Here is a 20,691-nt window from a genome sequence, read left to right as displayed (position 1 = left end):
TTTTGATTTTGTCTCATGGCTGAAGCACAAGTTGGATTTTTTAGTTTGTTTGTTTGTTTTCTACAGGCTATGTGCTATAATATAGTCCAGATGCTAGTATTTTTTTTTTCCTGTAGTCAGAATTGTGTATGTGCGTGATAGTGTGCATTCAGGTGGCACTTCTGCAGTGCAGTCTGAGGCTTCTGAGACCAGCATTATTGATAGCACACTCGATGAATGCAGCCTAGTGAGTCTCTATGTGGGAGGGGGAAACAGAATGAGGCTACAGTAAGCATAAAGTTTTAGACTGTACTGCAGCATTTACATGCTGCTTTGTATGTGTGTGTGTGTGTGTGTGTGTGTGTGTATTTATGTGCATATACCTTGACCTGCATCACTTGCCTGTTTGCCTCAGGAAAGCACCACAGTGAAAAGTCTCCCTCACACTTCCACTTCCTCAGGAAAGCATGTAGTCCCACCCCAGTAGTGAGGGGGACTAGCAGATACCATAGTGCTAAACAGTTTTCATCTCCTGTGAAATGCCAAAGCGTCACTATTCAGCACCTCACTGTGACCTTCATCCAATATCTCTGCATGCATGTGTGAAATAGCGACTGTCTAAGTCATGAATGCTGGGCTGGCACTAAGGAACCAGTAGGTTGTGTCATCTCATAAGAAATGTGAGAGGACCCTGTGCTGCACTTACAGGATTAGAATCCCATTCCAATATTTCTCCCCAAACCACTGTCCGTTCTAAATGATTACACTTCTGTGTACAGTCGATGTTTATTACAGCTGTCATGTGTATGTTTACCCATAAGTCTAATGGTCTATTGAGGCTTGAATTTAGCTTTTAGGAAAGCTTTGAAGCTAGTCATTTTGTTTGTTTTTGTAAGCTGCTGTTGTGATTGTGATGTACTGGGGTTTTAGAACTTCACTGGAAAGCAGTGCTTTCACTGCTGCTCCTAATCCCAATGTGCCACTCTGTTGTGTCATTGCCTCCAAACTGTGTAGCTACTAACATGTTGATGGGGTGTTTTGTTTTCCTTTGTCCTGTGAGGCAGGCTCTGCTCCAGCTTTCCTACTTCCCCTCTCTTGCAACACTGAACAGGTTTCTGCATACCCCCCATACATGCGCACACACATACGGTTACTCTAAGATGTCCTTAGCAGAATATTGTCATTCAGGCCAGTGAAATAGGCCTAAGGAATACGTTTAAATGCCCAAAACCAACAATGATAAAATTGAAAAACAAAAAATAAAATCAATTTAGTTGACTTAAAGTTTTTAGCATTTTTTTATTGTCCAATGTTGAGTTCTAAACTTGAATGTATCTTTAGGTACTTGATTAGTTTAGGATCTGCATATTCGTAATGATTCTTGCCTGCATTTTGATTTTGTCTGTGGCATATAATTATATTAACAAATCAAAATGTGTATTAGATCCTGCAGCTCCATTGAAAAGCTATTTCCTCAAATATCACATGCTGTCACCTTAGAACATCAACGCATCATCAGTAAAGATCTTTATTAGTCATTTATAGGAAATGGCTTGCAGGATGTTTTGGGAATATATGACATGTTTCCCTGCATCATGTGCTTTCATCACTACTGTAAAGATTAAAGGCCGAAGAGTATGCTTCTTCCTGAGGAACTGTCCTTAGCCAGAAGAATACCATATGGGTTGTGTGGTTTCTTCTCCCCTAGGGGCTTAAACCACTACACTGTTGGGGAGGTGTATTAATAGGCCTTTCCTGACAGGGGTTTGAATCCAGAGTGTAGTGGTTTAATACAAATTTATTTATATAGCGCTTTTTACAAGAGATGTCACAAAGCAGATTTACAGATGCCTGAGTCCAAGCTCCCAGTGGGCAAGCTAAGGGCGACTGTGGCAAGGAAAAACTCTAGAGCATGAGGAAGAAACTTTGAGAGGAACCAAGACTCAAAGGGGGCGCCCATCCTCCACTGGCCAACAGCGGTCACCACAATAGTAACAATTTTAAGAGAAATATTATATTATTTATGACAAAATAAGCAATTAATGTCTAGTCAGGTTTTCTAGAAGTCCTAGTCTGGTCCCAATGGTGTGTGCATGTCCAAAATCCATCCTGCACAAGAACTATCAAAGGCAACGGAGAAGTAGTTGGCTGAGGTGGAGGTGTTGTGGGATAACGGACATCAGGCGTAGTTGGAGTAGCCATGGAGAGCTGAAATGGGTTGAGGCATCATGACATGGCAGAAAGAGAGAATAGATTATTAGGCATGTCCAGGTATGAGGGTGTGTAAATTATGGAATTATACATTGCTTGTTTCTTGCTTAGTGCATCTCTACATTATGCATATAATCCAGTGAAAATCAGTTCTAATGAATTACATTCTGTTTCCGACATCCCAGCCTGAATTGCCTCAGTAAGATGGATTGTGAATGAGCTGGTGAGACACTGCAGTGTTGTGGATAGTTGCTTAGCAAAACATGATTATACCCCCTGGTATAAGTCCCTGGTACTGTTTATTTTCTCCCAAAGTTTCTTCCAAGTGATGTGGCCACTTCTTTCTCTCTCTACCCTATTCATCACCCTGTCATAGTAGCCCAGTGGTGTGTTCATGAGAAAAGTAGACTAGAAAGATGTACAACATGTAATATAAAATGCATAAAACATCTCTAAGCAATTGATGTTTTTGGAAAAGTCACTTTAGGATCCTTAAAAGTACTGCAAAAGTTGTCAACCATCACTGAGTCACTGACTTTAGCCTGATGGCTCTCTTATTAACCTGTTTATGCTAACATGAGGATGTGTCACATGCATGGGTGAGGCACATTAGGAATATCCTCAGCTAGGAATCTGTAGGCTACTGGAACATTCTAGAGTTTAAAATGTCCTCTCCTTGAACTGCAAATGTCCTTGGTCAATACTTCACTAATGGTGTTGTGAAAACACCATCAGATAGAATGCTAAATGCTGTGTTTACTCTTCATGTGCAATTGCTCAAGGTCTGGCCTGCTGCCGGAGCGAGGGCAAGACTGAGCTGGATGAGCTGTGCGAAGTCGGAAAGTGAAGCCTTTCCGAAGAGATTAGAAACTCCCCTATCTGCTTGACCCTCTTGTCCGAGAGCTCCCAATGTGGTTCCTGTGTAAAAAGCTTGCTACAATTAGCAGGGCCTGACTTCCCGTCCAAGGACTCCACCTTTACTCTGCCTACTGGAGGTCCTTCGAGTGATGCTCATTTGTGTAATATGGCATGGACTTGGGGGATTTATGGGACTCTGGTGGAACATTTATTTTAAGGAGTGTACGGAGGCAGCCAGTGAAGCAGCTCATTTTGTCATGTGAGAAACGCAATGCATAACACCTTTATGAAACATTGTTAGAAATACACAGCTCTTCAAAAACTGAGAATAATTCTAATCGGAGTAGCATGGTTTATGGCCACAGTGAATATCTGTTTGGCCCATCATTGGATTAATTCATTAATCCAATAATTAAATGTCACCCCAATGGTGTTTTTAATGTGTTTTAGCTTCTACATTGTGCTGTGGTCATGACAAACAGTTGATTTTGATGTGAAGTAATGAACTGGGAGTTAAACCTTGCAATGTTTGCCCTGTACTTCAGTGAGAAATTAATTAAATGATTTCTGGATGACAAACCCAACAAATACAAATTATATATAAATATATATATTTATAAATATAGATATAAATAAAAAGTGAAACATTAAGCATAATCAGTTTTCAGATATTAGTAAAATAAGCAATGGTTGTATTTATATCAGGGCAAGATTTTGGATTTTGCATAAAGGAAACAGATCTGCTATGGTGGTGGGTGGGAGGATAGATGTCTGAGATATAAAGGCGTGGTGGAAGGACTTTCTATCTAGTTTAGCAAAAGGGTCATATAGGGCTTATCTTTATACTCCAGAGACCAATGGTGAGATGCTGTGGTTGCTTGTCTATTGACGCTGCCTTTTCTAAATTCTGTTAGGGAATATGAGGAAGGAGATTAGATGTTGCTGATTACACAAAAGATTAGATCTGCCACAGCTTAGTTACTTTGTTGTCTGTTTGAACAAATTAAAGGTCAGATCCTGAATTTTTGCCAGCTTTCAGAGAAGTATCTTCATTGCAAGTGCAATTACAGATATAAAGGATTATAATCCACTTAAAAGAGTAGTTGGAATTCAGTCAAAATGTTGTACAACTGTTTCTATTTCTTTTTAAGAATTAAATGTGAATTAGGATTTATTTTATTGGACATGATAAAACAAATATGGCCTTTCATACTGATCATCCTGGATTGTGCGGCTCCAGAATTCCTTGAATTTACATCAAATCTAAATGCTTGCAGATGCTACATGTCATGGCCTCCCTGCCCCGATTGCCACTGTGTTGGCTGGAGGCCTGTGAAATATAAATAATGAACATTAGCGTGACAAGCAGTAATGTCAATCCTGCCGGAGACCTGAGCATGACTCGCCCATTTAGGTGGATGTTGTATTATGAATACATGCCTTTATTTGTGATGTGTTCATCTCTGCTCCAATAGTGGCATTGTCCTGGCCAAAGACGTCACATCCAGCCTTCATTGTTTGCAGAAAAGTAATGGCAGCCTATGTGTCAGCAGCTTTCTGGGTGGCACAGGGGCTTTATGGCGTATGCTGTGTTTGGAGGGGTCATTAGTACCTCCACTTTTGACGCAGTCAGTATGCAGCTGTCAGAGATGCTTCAGTACTTTCAGTAATGCTTCAGTTTCTACCAGCTGCATATCCTGCAGTTAAATAGCACTGAATTGAAATTGTTGTCAATTTTTAGTTTGTAAAAAGCACAATAAATGCTGAAACAATGCTGTAAGTCTCAAATAAATTCTGACCATCGAAAATAAGGCCAAATTGTTAACCATTAATAGTATGTATTAGTATGTTTTACCTTCTAAAAATGAGTGCCTATTCATCATTAGACCTGCTGCATCGTATTGTAAATTGTTTTAACTTTAAAATGAACCCCTGTGCACTGTAGTTTCAGATGTTCTGGCTGAGCAGTTGTGAATATACTAACAAGTGAAATTTCTAATGAATCCAGGGGGTTCAATCACAGGTTACTGGTATGTTCCAGCAGTCATTACCCCAAGTTAGTCATTACCCAACTGTGGTCAAACAGTTTCTCAGAAGAATCATACAAAGCAATTCTGTTTTAATCTTGCAATCTCACAAGAGTTTCAGTGGTTTCCCCAGGGCTGTAGTTGTGCTAGTTCATTTTTGCCCTGCTCTCTAGGTAGTGAGACGCAGGTCCAGTCCAGTGAGGCAGTGTCTTGCTAGGCTGTTGACTCTGCACTTCTGTATTCTGTATTATGTATTGAGTCTCCTCTGGACTGTCTCCATTTTAATAGAACCAGATAGGAGAGAGCTCGACTCTCTTCCGTAATGGAATCACTTAGTGGCTCCAGTGGGGGATGTCAGCTTTCCTCAACTCTATGCAGATCCAATTATTTAGCAAAAGACACAGCAGCACAGAACACCCTCCATAACAGGATGGAGGCTCTACTAAAAAGGTCATCTGGAAAATCCTGCACATATGTTTAGACTGAGTGGCATTGCTAATCAATAGCTTTGATTAATATTTATAGCTCTGTGGTCCAAGCAAATGGTCACTCAGTTGCAGTATGATAAATAAAATATGGTGTAGACTCACTAGTTAACTAGTGGAGGTACCCATCACCTCCACCTCCTGGCAGTCATGGAAAGCTACAGTACCTTTGTGTTTTCCTGCTCTAACCCACCAAGTAATCTTATAAGTGAATGATCATGTTGTATCAGTTGTGCAAGAGGAGGGAAAACTTGATTCCTTGCACTGCTGCAAGGGCTGCTCACATTCCAGCATTCAGATGTTTTCCAACCTTTGCTTCCACAGCAGCCAGCCCCTGTTTTTCCCAGAACTGAGTTTCTTGCAAAAGCCACTCAATTTCTTCCACAGAACATAGTCTCATTCAACTTGAACCATATAATTTGGTGTTTCAGAGCATTTTGTAAGAAAACATTTCAGTTTGTGTTAAAACCAAGGAGTGAAATAGGAGAAACCAGTATGAACAATAACCCATAGAATGAATTAGGAGAGACCAGTATGAATGAGAAACCACTGCTCAGCAGTGGTTTTCATCTTGCAACTCTGCCATGCACACCATTTTTGCCCAGTCTTTTTCTTATAGTAGCATCATGAACACTGACCTTAACTGAGGCAAGTGAGGCCTGCAGTTCTTTGGATGTTGTTGTGGGGTCTTTTGTGACCTCTTGGATGAGTCGTCGCTGCACTCTTGGGGTAATTTTGGTCGGCCAGCCACTCCTGGGAAGGTTCACCACTGTTCCATGTTTTTGCCATTTGTGGAGAATGCCTCTTACTGTGGTTCACTGGAGTCCTAAAGCTTTAGAAATGGCTTTATAACCTTTTCCATACTGATAGAGCTCAATTACTTTGTATATTCATTGTTCCTGAATTTCTTTGACTCACAGCATGCTGTCTAGCTTTTGCAGATCTTTTGGTCTACTTCACTTTGTCAGGCAGGTCCTATTTAAGTTATTTCTTGATTGAGAGCAGGTGTGGCAATATTCAGGCCTGGGTGTGGCTAGAGAAATTGAACTCAGCTTTCCAAAGATTTAATAGACCACAGTTAATTTATATTTTAACGGTTGGGGGCAATCACTTTTTAACACAGGGCCAAGTAGGTTTGGATTTTTTTTCTCTTAATAATAAAAACCTTCATTTAAAACTGCATTTTGTGTTTACTTGTGTTATCTTTGTGTAATATTTAAATTTGTTTGATGATCTGAAACATTTAAGTGTCAAACATGCAAAAAAAAAGATATCAGGAAGGGGGCAAACACTTTTTCACAACATTGTAGGTGGCTCAGAAATAGGATAGCAGCTCTGTAAATCTTTATTTTTATGTAGGTGTCTACTTACAATTTAGCCTTATAGCTGCTTCATAGCTCAGTCTAATGCTATGAATAAAGCAAATATCTGTTGTTTCTAATTCCACACTTAGCTCTTGGACCTTGCTGAAGGAAATCCATGAATACAGAAGGGGTCACTGGTCACACTGTATGGCTGAAGAGATTGAGAAGAGATTTGAAGATTTTAATGCACTTTTATCATGTGTTCATGTATGATTGAGAGCAGATGTGGGGGTCTATGTCAATATACTGGTATATTGTTATCATCTGTAGATGATATTGTTGACCAAATGACCATAGCACCCTGGGTCTCATGGTGTCTGAAAACAAAGGCTTGTCAGACACGTATTAGTATTTGTATAGTTTAATTCACTGTCACTAAAAAGGGGCCTAGCAAAACACAACTGCTGCTTTGGAGAGGTGTTGCTAGGATACCATCTGTGTGCACATGAAATCCCTACTGTGTCTTGCTCCAGCTGCAAAGCTCAGACTTTAGAACTGTGTATGTGTGAGAGAGAGAAGGGGGGAGCAGCCACACAGAGAAAAACTCTGTGTGTGTGTGTCTGTGTGACCATGTGTGTGTGTGTGTGTGTGTGTGTGTGTGTGTGTGTGTGTGTGTGTATGTACAAATGTATGTTTTGCCAAGACATGGCTTTCTTAGTTCAATAGCTGTAAACAAATGCATCTATTCTTAGAGAAAGGGCAGAGCTTTCTGTCCAGCTTCCAGAATAAACTCAATTTAAATTCATACCATAATGTAGAGAAATAAAGCAGGTTTACAGTACATACTGTATTTGTACATGTTATTTTTGAAGTGTTTTTTTTTTTGAAGATCGTGTTGCACTCTGGGACATTTGCTACAGATGCAATTGCAAGAGGAACCTCATTACTTTGATTTACAAATACAGAATATGAAAATGATCTTGAGTGGAGTTAGTTTCAAGCTTTAATAAGGGTAGAACATTTGAATATGCAGGTAGATGGATAAAAAAACTAGATGGATAAAAAATATTAAATGATTGTCACTTTCATGTGGGTATGAAAAATTTCTAAAATATAGTATTTTGAAATTAGATTTTTCACAGTGAGATTTATTTTTATTCAGTCAAGTTTGTTTTGGACTACCTCTCAGATCTCAGCTCTTCTCAGGCTTTTTAGAGTTTAGTCACCCTATTAATGCTACATAGACATGTTTTAGATTCATCTCGTTTTACTGCTGAGGAGAGACTGTGTTGGATAAGGAGATTGATGATGCAGGTCATGTTCTTTGTGATTGCCAGGTCCGGTCACACAAATCTCAGGTGCCAACCCATGGACAGCATGTGGAGCCTACTCCACATACTAATGTGGTGTGCGTTCCCACAAAGGGGTTGGTTTCTGAGTCCTTTTTATGCTTCCCGTTAACCTGTACTCTCACCAAGCTGTGTCTGTCATTTTGGGCTTGATTGACTCAGGATGAAAGAGCAACTTCATTCATGCCTACCTAGTTGAGAAACTTCAAATTCAGTGGAGCCACTGGAGACAACTCTGAGAATAGAAGCTCTGGATGGAGGATCGGCTCCTTAACTTTTCGTATAAAACCCATCAGGCTATAGCGGGCAGTGCTCCACACACAGAACCGATCACATTCCTGGTCCTTAAGACTTCCAACTTCTCTATAATATTGAGTTTACCATGATTAGAGAGTTACAGAAACATTACCCCCTCATTTCCTGGTCTGATCAGGATTTATTGTCCTGGTCTTCTTTCTGTCTCCAGACCTGTTTGCAGCTGACTACAGTAGCTATCAGATCCACAACCATTAAAAGTCCTGTTCCTGAGAATTTAGTTGATATTCCCCTTGAGTATTCCGACCTCCAGGAGGTCTTCAGTAAGAAAAATTCCTACATTCCGAGTGCATACAATCTGGGTCATATTCAGAAGGGGGACAAGTGGATGTTTGCCTTCGTCACCAGGGGGTACTATGAGTATATTGTTATGCATTTTGGCTAGTCCTGACCGATAAAATTTATTTTCCTTGTCATCACGATATAAATAGACACTAGATGTGAAGAAAAATTAATCTGCATGGCACGTGTAAATAAAACAGTTTTTTAATTTGACCTATTAGGTAATTCATTCAAAGCAGTTATATTCCTTGGGATCTACGGTGAGTTCCACCTGCAGTTGATCTCTTTTTTCAGTTGTATAAGTAGTGGAACTGGAGTGACAATGAAAGACTGCAAGGTGGTGGTGGTAAGTAATCTGACCACTCTCACTACAGTCAAGGAGCTTCAGAGGTTTTTGGGATTCGCTAATTATTCTAGATGTTTTATTTGCAATTTCAGTAGCATCCTGCACTCCTTACCGCTGTCCTAAAGGGAGTGGCTAAGACTCTGAAATAATCCTCTCAGGCTGAGTGCTTTTGTGCCCTTAAGGAGGTCTTTACCTCGGCCCCTGTCCTGACCCCTTCAAACCTTTTTTCTAACTGTCTCCAAGACCCATCTCGGAGACTTTCTATGACAAAGGACTGAAAATCCAGATAAGTTGCATGCCATAGCCTTCAACTCTCAAATGTTCACTCCCACAGAGAGGACTATGGGATTGGGGACTGAGAAAAACTAACAGTTGAATTAGCACTAGAAGAATTGACCACAAAAACATTTAATATTTTCATAGTGCCAAATGGTTTAATTCGTTTCAAGCTCAGTGGTCCCTATTTATCTCCAGGTATCAGTTCCACATCATGTTTCACCCTGGGTCATGTAACACAAAAGCAGATGCTTTATCCTGTGAATTTTTAATACATATTTTAAATACAAAATTTTAATAAACTGAAAATTTTAAAACACTGATACATTAAGAGTGCTGCTATAGCTAACATCTGCAGCAGAAAAAAGAAAGAAGGACCCACAAGCTATTCTTACTACCTAAAGGGACACAGGCCCAAAAACAGGTATGAGAGAAATACTCTTATTTCTACTGATCTGCAATCTACTTGCTGGCCAAGTGATATCCTGTGGAAGAACAAAAGACACAACCCAAAGTGGTGGTCCCAAGGGAAATGAGCTGGCATTTGGAACAGGCTGAGGGCTCAGGCACACTGCGCTCCTTTGCCTGCAACCTCCTCTGCTTCACCGTGACAAGGCTGAACCCAGCGGTACCAGAGCACACCATTCAGCCTGCTGAATTCTTCTCAGTCTATCGCATAAACAGATCAGTGGAGTCAGAGAAATCAAGAGGGGGAAGAATGAATTTGATGGTGAACAGCAGCTGGTATGACAAAACTAACGTAGTTTCTCTCATACATTGCTGTGCACCCAACCTGGAACTCCTGACCATCAAATGCTACCCTTCCTTCCTTGAGAACTTACTTTGGTCGCACTCAGTGCTGTTCCACCTCATGCAGACACGGACACTGCCTTATGTAAACTACATGAGATAGAACACCAAATTCATCACTGGGACGCTACGTTTATTGTGGTGAGGAACTTTAACAGTGCCTCAAGCATGTAATGCTGAATTTATATCAACACATCACCTGTCCCACCAGAAGCAAAATGACACTGGATTACTGTTACACTCCATTCAGAGATGGCTACAAGCCACAGACCCGTCCACTATGTGGAAAATTGGACCTTGCTGCCAACTTCCTCACAGCTAAATACAAACAAAGGCTGAAACAGGAAGCTCCTGCTCTGAGGGAGGTTGTGTGCTGGACGGACTAATTGCTGGCTGCTTTACAGGACATTCTTAATGACACAGGCTGGGACATGTTCAGGTGCAGCTTGGATGGCATCAGCAAGTTTACAGAAGTGGCTGTGGGATTTGTTGGAAAGCTGGTGGATGATACGGTCCCTAAAGCCACCATCAGAACATTTCCCAACCAAAAGCTGTGAGGGGATACATCCATATGCAATTTAGCCAGCGGAACTAATGGTGCTAGTGGAATGAATGGCACAGATGGCAGTATGCACGTGGAGCTGGTCAGAATTGGGCAAGCCTACACCATCTCAGAGGAAGAAGTGAGGAAAGATTTCAGGAGAGAACACCAAGAAGGCAGCAGGTCCAGATGGCATCTAAGGTAGGGCCCCGAGAGCCTGCACTGACCAGCAAGCACTGGTGTTCATGGACATTTTCAACCAGTCTTTAATTCCTATGTACTTCAAACAGTCCATCATTGTTACTGTCCTGAAGAAACCCCAGCCCTGCTGCCTCAATGACTATTTTCCAGTAGTCCTGACCTCAGTGCTTTGAAAGGCTTCATCACCTCTGGATCCACTGCCATTTGTATACTACTCCAACTACTGTACAGATGATGCCATTTCACACTTATTGCACACTGCCCTGACTCATCTGGATATTAAGAAAATAAATTATGCTGTTTGTTGACTATACCTCAGCATTTAATATTACAATCCCCTCCATACTTGCCACCAAGTTAGAGGACCTGGGACTAAACCCATTCCTTTGTCAGTGCATCTTCAGCTTCCTGACAAACAGAATCACAAGAAGTATGGGTGGGCAGACATGTCTCATCCTCCCAAACCCTCAGGAATGGAGTGCCACAGGGCTGTATCCTGAGCCCCCTGCTGTTCACATATGTTGTCACTTCCAACAACCATTGTCAAGTTTGATGTTGACACTGTTGTTCTGGGCAGACCTCTGAGGAGACCTACCTGGAGGAGGTTGAGTACCTAGAGAACTGGTGTGAGGAGAACAATCACCTGAATCTCAACAAGACAAAGGGGATGATAGTGATTGGCAAGAGCCTTAAAGCTGGGGATGATTGGCAAGAAGGGGATGACTTGCAAGAAGCAGGGGATGACTGGCAAGAATGGGATGATTGGCAAGAAGCAGCAGAGGAAATACCACCCCCTCAGGATCAACATTGGCGTGAGTAGACAGCTTCCGGTACCTTGGTGTCCACATCACACAGGATTAGTTATGGTCCACCCTGGTGAACACCCTAGTGAAAAAGGCCTGTGAGTGTCTTTATCACCTTAGATGATTGAAAGACTTTAAGATTCCCTCCATGGTGCTAAAGAACTTTACACAAACTTTTACAACTTTTACATCTTTTCCCATCTGGAGACCATCCTGACAGGAAACGTTACAGCCTGGTTTGGGAACAGCACCAAGCAGGATAGGCGGGCTCTCCAGAGGGTGGTGCGAATAGCTGTGTACATCATCTGAACAGAGATCCCAGACCTACAGTCTGTGTACAGCAAGTAGTGCTGGATTAAAGCCAAGTGAATGACCTCAGTCATCCCAACAATGGACTCTTCTTTATTTTGCCATCAGGGAATCACCTTCCACTTCCTGAAGGACAACACAGAGAGGATGTTGAGGTGCATCATTCCCCAGGCCATTTGGACCCTCAACCATGATGAAAAATACAACTATTACACACACACACACATACACACACACACACACACATCCTAGAATACTGCACAAAACGCATATACTCCACACACATATGCAATGTATTTATTAGTATTTATAATATTTATTAACCCCCTTTCATCCAACTACCTCCTGCTCATTTGCACAATATGCAATTTACACAACACATATATTTTTCAAAACGTTTTTATTTTATCTAAATCATTCTTTTATCTATTTTATCTCTTCATATTCTTATCCTTTTTATATCTTATTCTTTATATTGTATATTTTCTTTAACCTAGCAATAGACAGTCACACAAACATTTCACTACATATTTTACTTTGTATGACTGTGTATGACAAAACCTGATTTGATTTGATTTGTAATATTGATTTGTAATTGAGACCATCTTTCTTGCTAGTGTAAAGGTGTTCTCCATCTACTGGGAGATCAGTGAGGAGATTGAGAGGGCCTTGGAGCACATAGAAGTAGCTTATCAGTGTCAGCCAGGAAAGACCTACATCCCAGAACATTTCTGAGAACATCTGATCACATGGGCACACTCCTCACTCATGCCTGGTTTCTAATTGGTACTGGTGAGAGTCCTTTAGAAACAACATTTATAGGATCATTCGATTCCTCTTGCTCCACATGTTCATAGTGTAAAACACCTAAAACACTGACTGCAGGAAAAATCGAGGAAATAGAAGTGTCCGTTAGCCTCACATCCAGATATCAGTGTGAGAGGATAAATCAGGAGCTTGGAAAGTTTCTGCAGAAGACAAAAATCCCACAGACTGGCCTCATTTCTTCTCTTGGGCAGAGATTGCACAGCACTTATTAACCAGTTCAGTTACAGGACTCACTGCATCTTAGGTTATCAACCCCCCACGGATCTCTGGACAGCTGTTTTCTCTGATCCTCCAGCCATGGACAAATTGATGCAATGCAGGTCTAGATGGTGACGCACCAGCATATTGAGGCTGTCCTGCGATGAAATCAGGAGGTGACGTATCACCATCAGGAGAATGTACCATCATACCAGCTTGGAGGTCGACTATGGCTCTCCTGGTTCTCAGAAGTTAGTAGGAAGATTGTGTGCTTTTTCACATCATCTCTGTTATACCACTGATGGTGGTGTACATCTTCATAGCCCCAGAAATGGTTGATAGTTTCAACACTGTGTATAAGCTGTCTATGGCTAGAGTTTGCTTTGTTAGACTCTGTCATTTATGCAAACAGCTGTTGCTTGTCACTTCTGCTTTCAGAGGATGTAGGTCCAGGTCAGTTATCTTTACCCACTACCTGTGCTTCTAAACTTGGCCTCGCCATGGCTTGCCAATCACCTCCATGGCAAACTGTCAGATTTGTCTTCTAATAACCTGTTGTGCCAGAGGAAATTGTGCACACTGGTGTGTGAATGGAACACTGCATGCTGGGAAGATTCACTCACTGTCAGCGCTGCACTAAGTATTTTGTAGTGATAATTTTATCCAATGTACCACCAATTTTTTAATTCCTTTTTTCAGAATGTAGTTAATAAAGCAAAGTATTCCTTATAGCAAAAAGTGTATGTACCTTTTGGAATTATGTGGATTTCTCAAAAAATATGAAGTCGTCATAATAATAAATGAAGGTAATCTTGACAGCACAAACATTTTACAGTACTATAAATTTATTGCAAAACGAAAGGCCTAAACCAAATCACTTAGAATTATTTTGTAAATATTATAGGAACCTCCTTTATTAGCAATGACATGAATCAAGCGCATCCTGTAGCTACTGCCCACATTGTGTAGTTGCTTTTCTCTATGTAAAAACAACCTTTGGGCTTGTGTGTGTTTTTGGGATGTCTTGTCTGGTCTACTTCCATCAGCAGCCTTTTACTAGATTTGAAGTCAGGACTCTGACTCAGACATTATAGAAGACTTTTGTCTTTGTGGCAGGTGTTGTTGATTTACTCATATATTTCGGAACAGTGTCAGGCTGCATAACCCTGGCTCTTTTGAGTTTCAGATCACAGACAGATGCTCTTACAATCTGCTGTCACATATCCTGATTTAAGTTGGAATTCACTGGTCCCTGACCAAAAGCCATCTGTGCCCTAAGGCAGCAAAGCAGCCCCATGCTTCAGCAATGCTTTAAAGCTAGCTCGAGGATTTGGGCTTGTTTTGTTTGTGTTTTTTTTTTTTTTTTCGAAGCATGGCTTAATATTATGTACATTTACCAGAGAGTTGCATCTTTTTTTCAAGGAACATTTAACCTGTAGTGCTGTGGAACTTCTAGGTGATCTTATAAATCTGAGATACACAACAATGTTTTATAGAGAGGATTTTCCTGCAGTAACCTTTAACACCATTATTGTTTTATAGCAAACTTAGGAAGACGCATTAACAAGGACAAGAGATGACTGAAGCTCCTAATCTATTATGCTGAAGCTTGTTGTTAATTGTGTTGATGCCTCAAAGGAATCAATTTCTTTGGGGCAGTGTTTTGATGCATTTGGAGATAGGTGTGGTTTGTTGGTACTGGATAGCCAGGCAGTGAATGGCATATGTGGGCCTGATTGTGTTGCTGCACTGAGAGTCAGTTCCTGATCTGTTGTTATCTATAGTGTGAGAACAACAGAAACCAGAACAAAGTGTTACTCAATTTTCTGTTTTCCCATTTACCTTCCCAGTGTAGGTAGCCCAGCTTTAAGGCTGGTGGCAAGAGGAGGAGTGCAGCAGCAGATGTGTTGGCAGCTGTGCACAATCAGTGCCATCCGCCATGCGACTGGCACTGTCTAAAGTGTGGAAGGCGTTTGGAGAGTGGGAGCTCAGCACTCTGGAGAGCTGCTAGTGGCCTGGCTTGACTTTTTCCAGCAGTTTTGGCTATGTGCCAGTGCATGTTACTACTCTACGCCCTTTGTTATGAGATCCTCTAAATCTCTTTTAATGGGCCATGTTTCCTCCTACTGTACCTACTGTAGTAAAATTCTGTTGGGAAAGAGCTTATGACCAAAATTGTGAGGGTTGGTTTGCTTGTTTTTTTTTAATGGCAGGTTAAATTTACACTATTTATGCAAAAGTCCAGAAGAAAGGAGTTCTATTTTATTACTATCAGCCTAAAACTTTTGCAGGACGACAGACCTAGTTTAATATTAATAGACAGTGTATATTGTGTTTTGCTCATGATGTGAATTCATATATTTTTATTTCTTTTAGGGAATCCAGGCACACCTGCTGATGTCATTATACCATCTTGTGTAAGCCTTTCTTCTGGAGATCCATCACTCCTGAACCATGCGCCACTTTGCTTTGCTCATGCTCGCTCTGTCCGTCGCCCTCTACTCCAGCTGTGAGTATTGTGCATTGAAGAAGAATCAGAGAATGCCCATGATGGATGCGATAAATGCAATGTCTATTTAACAGTCAAGCAATTGTAACAATAATTGAACGAATAAGATCAGCATTTCTAGAAGGGTGACACTTCTAGAAATACTAATTGAACTAAAAGAGACACTACAGACTCATTCAACAACTTTCTAAAGCAGCTTTAAACATGAAATGATTTACAGGCTGCGGGTAGCCCCATCCTGGGAGTTCTCTCTGTGTGCGCCCACCCCACCCTATTTCCGACAATGGTTGCTGCCTCACAGCCCTCCCCTTAAGGGTCAGCCATCCATGGCAACCCCAGGAGCCTGAATACTGTCTCCTCATTGTGCACCAGCTCACCAGCGTGATGGATTTTGAGGGTGCTGCTGGGGTCACCAGGGCCAATATGCCTGCTTAATGTTGGCCCTCAGTCTTTCCTCCCTGCACTGTTTTCTTCCTCCCACTCTCTGTTTAGCACAAAGGTGGGATCCTAGTCTGCTAACGCCAACTAATTGCATTCAGTCTCCTCGCATTACTCCATCAAGATTTGCTTTAGCTGATTTGCAGCAGTGGTTTAATATCCGGCTGGGGCAAAGTTGTTCTCCCAGAGCCAAAGCCAGAGTGAACCAGGCAGAGCATTGCAGGGCCCGTCAGATACAGCAGCCATGCGTTAGCATCTATCTCTTATTTAGATATGCGGTCTAATTTAGCAAAAGCAAATGGTATTTATGCGTGTGCATGATACTGTGTGTCTACAATCCAGAGCTTACTGAGGATGATCTTATCAACAATGATTGATCAAGGATGACTATATTACACAGTTTGTGAGTGGCAGAATGGGTAGTTTTCTTTAGCTTAGCTCAGTCATGTTTGAGTTTGACTATAGGCTAAAGGTCAAGTGAGCCTGAAATATGACACTTTTACAGTGCTGAACTGCATAAATGTGTTATAGAGAAAAGAAGGTAGGTCAAATATGCAGAACAGGAGAAAAGTCTACTAAAAAGTAAGAAGTTGTTTAGAATTCTGGCTTATAGCTCTGTTTATATGTATGCAAAACTGTATGCAAATATGATTTGTTGTCTGGTTTCCTACAAGAATTGTTATGCATATAATTCACACAACCAGAGCCCATACATGCTAAGCACTAGGTTTAACATTTTGTAATTTGAAACTTTTCACAAACTTTTTTAGAGTAATTACAGTATTTTAGCATTAAGTCCTGTTTTTCTTTCAGTTACAGTTGTATGTGGTGAATCTCCTGGAATCTTTGGTGGTGAGTAACATCATTATTTGTCTTCGTGGTTGTTTATAGTGTTTCTCAAAATTTCCTACTAGCCTTTTATTCTATGTTTAGCTGAGAAGAAGATCTGCATAGGATCTATTTCTGTCCATATGGTCCCCAAAACCATTCACTCAGCATGCAAAAGAGTATCTGCAAAGCATTAATGCAGTAGTTCCCAACAAATCAACCAAATGACTTCAAATTTCCCCAACCATTAAAAGATGCATCTAAAATGAATCCAGCGCTTTCGTATAAAGATCCAAGGCCATTCCATTGGCCATGCACTGGTGAGAAGGATGCTTGTTTTTAATCCATTCACTACAAACTCAGTTCTGACTGAGAGGCCATTTGCATTCAGCCGTGCTTTCTCAGAAAATCCCCTCTGAAAAGAGGGCATTATGGAGGGTGAGGGATTAAACAGATAGCTACATGATTTCTTAGCACACAGCTCATGTTTACCCTTTCCATTCTCTCTGAGACTTTGCATACTCCCCACCCCACCCCCCTTTACTTGACCATCAAAGACTTATGAGGGGTGTGGGTTCTTTGACAGGCAGACATTTTGCATTTTACAGAGGGCCTTTGATGTTCTTTGTACTTTTAACTTGCTTTTGTATAGATCTATCTAAAGCCTGGGGAACTGGCTTATTAGATGGGTTCTTCTGGCCCATGTATTGCTTGCATCTTTACACTGCTCTTAAATGAAATGTCCTAGATTTGACTCATTGTTTCTAATTTCCCCACATGTGTTCTCCTTGACTATCTGCATCAGGTGTCCTCAGTGCATAAGCAGTAGGAAGTAAGACAGTGGAAGCTCCAGGGTCAGTGCATCCTGCCCCCAGTTGGAGGTGCTGCTACATGACAATTTTAAAGCATATGAAGTTTGGTCTGGACATGCACATGCTATGGTTTTAAATGGGCCTAGACAGATGCTTCTTATCTATCATTACTGTTAGACTAAGACTGTGATGGACTGTAGCATTTGTAGTGGCATAGGTTACTTCTTCTTTTCGGATTAAACATTTATTTCTTTCATAAATAGATTTAGTACGTTTCTCACCCCTTCCCTCATTGACTGTCAGTTTCACAGTAATCAGAACATCCTGTAGCCAGTATATCTAACACACCACCATAAATCAGGATTAAAACCACAAAAAATATGCAAGAACCTGTCACCCTGACTATTTGCTCTAGGTTCTTCCTCCCCCAGGACATCACAGATTGGAATGTGAGAGACCTTCCTTAAACTACTATATTACAATTGGGCTTAAAACCATCTTATTTCCAAAATGATTTCCAAAATTACATCAGATTTTATCTTGTACTGCGCAAAGACTCTCAAAGTCCATTCCTAGAATGTCAAAATAATGTTTTGAGGCAATTTTTGATTGATTATTTCCAATAAATCTATTTTCCAGTAATAAGATCCACAAGTCTACCTTGTTTCTTCTTCTGCAGCTATATGTTCTACAGATTAATAATGTAGGTTTAACTCAGTGTTCACTTTAACTTCAAACTGTGTAACAAGCTCAAGTAATATCTGGTTAGCTTAATGTAACCTTCAAAGTACAGTGTTTGTTTCTTTTGCTTTTCCCATTTTAATTAATTTATTTATTCTTGGTTATTACCATTTGCTTATATCATGCATTTCACCAACAAAATAAATATTTATGCTTTGTGCCATGTGCCATCAGAATAATCTATGATATAATTGAGTATTCTATTAAAAAGCTTTGTTTTGTTTTGTTTTTTTTTGGCAAAATCATGGACTACCATTATTGTGCTTTTTCATATCATATTTGCGGTGTGTGGGAAGAATAATTTAATCCAACAATAATTTAAGATGGACCACTTTCAGGCCAGCAGTAACACTGACATGAAAAACCCCAAGAAGCAGTTGATAAACTTGCACCAGCTCAAAACTCACTGCCATGTTACTACCATGTCAGAGGGATGTTCCTGTGTTGTAAATAGTCCACCCCCCAAATAGCATCAAGAATATAGTGATGACAAACAGTGCATGCCAGATAGATACAGTCATTATACATTTAGTGAATGCACCTAATAGCAGCATAATAAGGTTGGTTTAGCAATTGAAGTGGCCAGGGTAGTGGTTTGTCTGTGGATTAGGATTTAGCACACTGCATGTTTATTGCTCTTCAGTGTGGTGAACACAGGCTAGTTATGTAGTTCTTGAATAGTCAGAACATTTTGCCTTTCGCTACATATTCTTTAGAAGCAAAAAGATGCCTTGAATAAACATCTTTTTTTGCTGCAATGCTGTAAGGCCTGAGTGTTTGGCACTGATATCGCCCTGCATACACCAAGCCCCTGTGGTGCTGGAAGAGTGATTAGCACTGGTACAGGTTGGCTCCAGTGGTTTAAATCTGCTTATGGACATGGAGCTTATGTTAGCTAAAGAAACTGGACTTCTCTTTGAGGAAAATGCTGCCTTTATTTTCTGGATTTCTAGGCGTGTAATAATTGTATCCAGAGTCACATTGAGTTAGCATGAGCTGATACATATCTGGTATCTCTCCAGAATAAAGCGCAGATAAGCTAGTAATTAGCAAGCACGCATTAGTTTTACATTTTAAATCAGAGTGCATGTCCACCTAATTTTCATGTCATGAAGCATGTCCCATATTGGCAGCAAATATGAAGGCAGTGGAACTGCTATACAGTGGTGACAGTATGTTAATGAATGCTTTTTAATGAATTGCTTTAATCATTCCACTCCAGCAGTCTGCTGTCGTATCACAAGTGCAGAAGTCAACCTTCATTTTAGAATGCTGTTAGCATTATAACGTGAACTCTAGTTAGTTTTGACACATGTAGTTCAGATTTAATCCCCTCTACATTAATTTAATGCCTTTGCAAAAAACATGGTATGCCATCATGTATGCTTTATGATAGACAAAAACGCAGTGATACAGGGAGACTTTAACTGCAGCCCTTTGGCATTTAACCAGGATACATGTTGTTCCCATATTTTAGAATTGATTGTGCTTTGTGATTTTCTCTCACTCTCGCTTTTACATTTGTTATTTTACATAAAACGGATTTCTTTTGTTTCATTGAATGCTGAAAGGCCCTGCAGTTTTTATAAGTTACACAATGTCCAGAATGGTTGGATAATGTTTAGAGACACCCAGATGACTATGAAAGTTCATACCAAATGCAGTAAGAACAAACTCTACCAGTATGCATGCGATGAATTTTTATATATATATATATGTCAGCAGAAAAGTAGCAATATTCTTAGTGGCAAACAGTCAGCCTTAAGTTGCTGATTCTATGAATTGAAAAGGTATACTTGTAACGTTCTGAAGCTTAAGCAGGCTGCGGGGACGAGGCACTTTGAAACAGATGCTAATTAACACACTTAACAACAAGACGTAACATGCAGGCTATAGTTTCAAACACCGACAACATCCACGATAAGACAAAGGACTTACATACACGCACGACAATGACACACAACAAGGATCAGGTGAGAAATAAGAGAAGGCGTGGCAATACAGACGAACACACACACACACACACACACACACACACACACACACACACACACACACACTCACACACACACACACACACACACACACACACACACACACACACACACACACGTTTATGGAGGGGAGGGGCCATACCGTGACAATACTGTGATTTCCCAGCAGGTTCTCTTAATCATAAAGAATATTAGTTTGCATTATGAAGAAGACCACAATGGCATAAGCAGTATGTGTATACACAAA

The 20,691-nt window shown here is 40.6% G+C and overlaps 1 protein-coding gene across 4 annotated transcripts in view; it reads left to right on the top strand.

Annotated features, from left to right (window-relative positions):
- cntn1a (contactin 1a) overlaps positions 1–20,691 on the top strand; it is a 54,470-nt gene that overhangs the window by 12,376 nt on the left and 21,403 nt on the right. For 2 of the 4 annotated variants that reach the window (XM_035523533.1, XM_035523531.1), the window contains exons 2-3: positions 15,499–15,631; positions 16,889–16,921. In XM_035523533.1, coding sequence (XP_035379426.1) covers positions 15,577–15,631; positions 16,889–16,921 — 88 coding nt within the window. In that variant the 5' untranslated portion in view covers positions 15,499–15,576. Of the gene's footprint in view, positions 1–15,498; positions 15,632–16,882; positions 16,922–20,691 lie in introns of all 4 variants that reach the window. The other 2 variants (XM_035523532.1, XM_027000996.2) reach the window with 1 other exon arrangement.

Source organism: Electrophorus electricus, chromosome 2, assembly GCF_013358815.1.
Source record: "Electrophorus electricus isolate fEleEle1 chromosome 2, fEleEle1.pri, whole genome shotgun sequence".
NCBI lineage: Eukaryota > Metazoa > Chordata > Actinopteri > Gymnotiformes > Gymnotidae > Electrophorus > Electrophorus electricus.
This window is presented reverse-complemented; position numbering and strand designations above follow the sequence as displayed.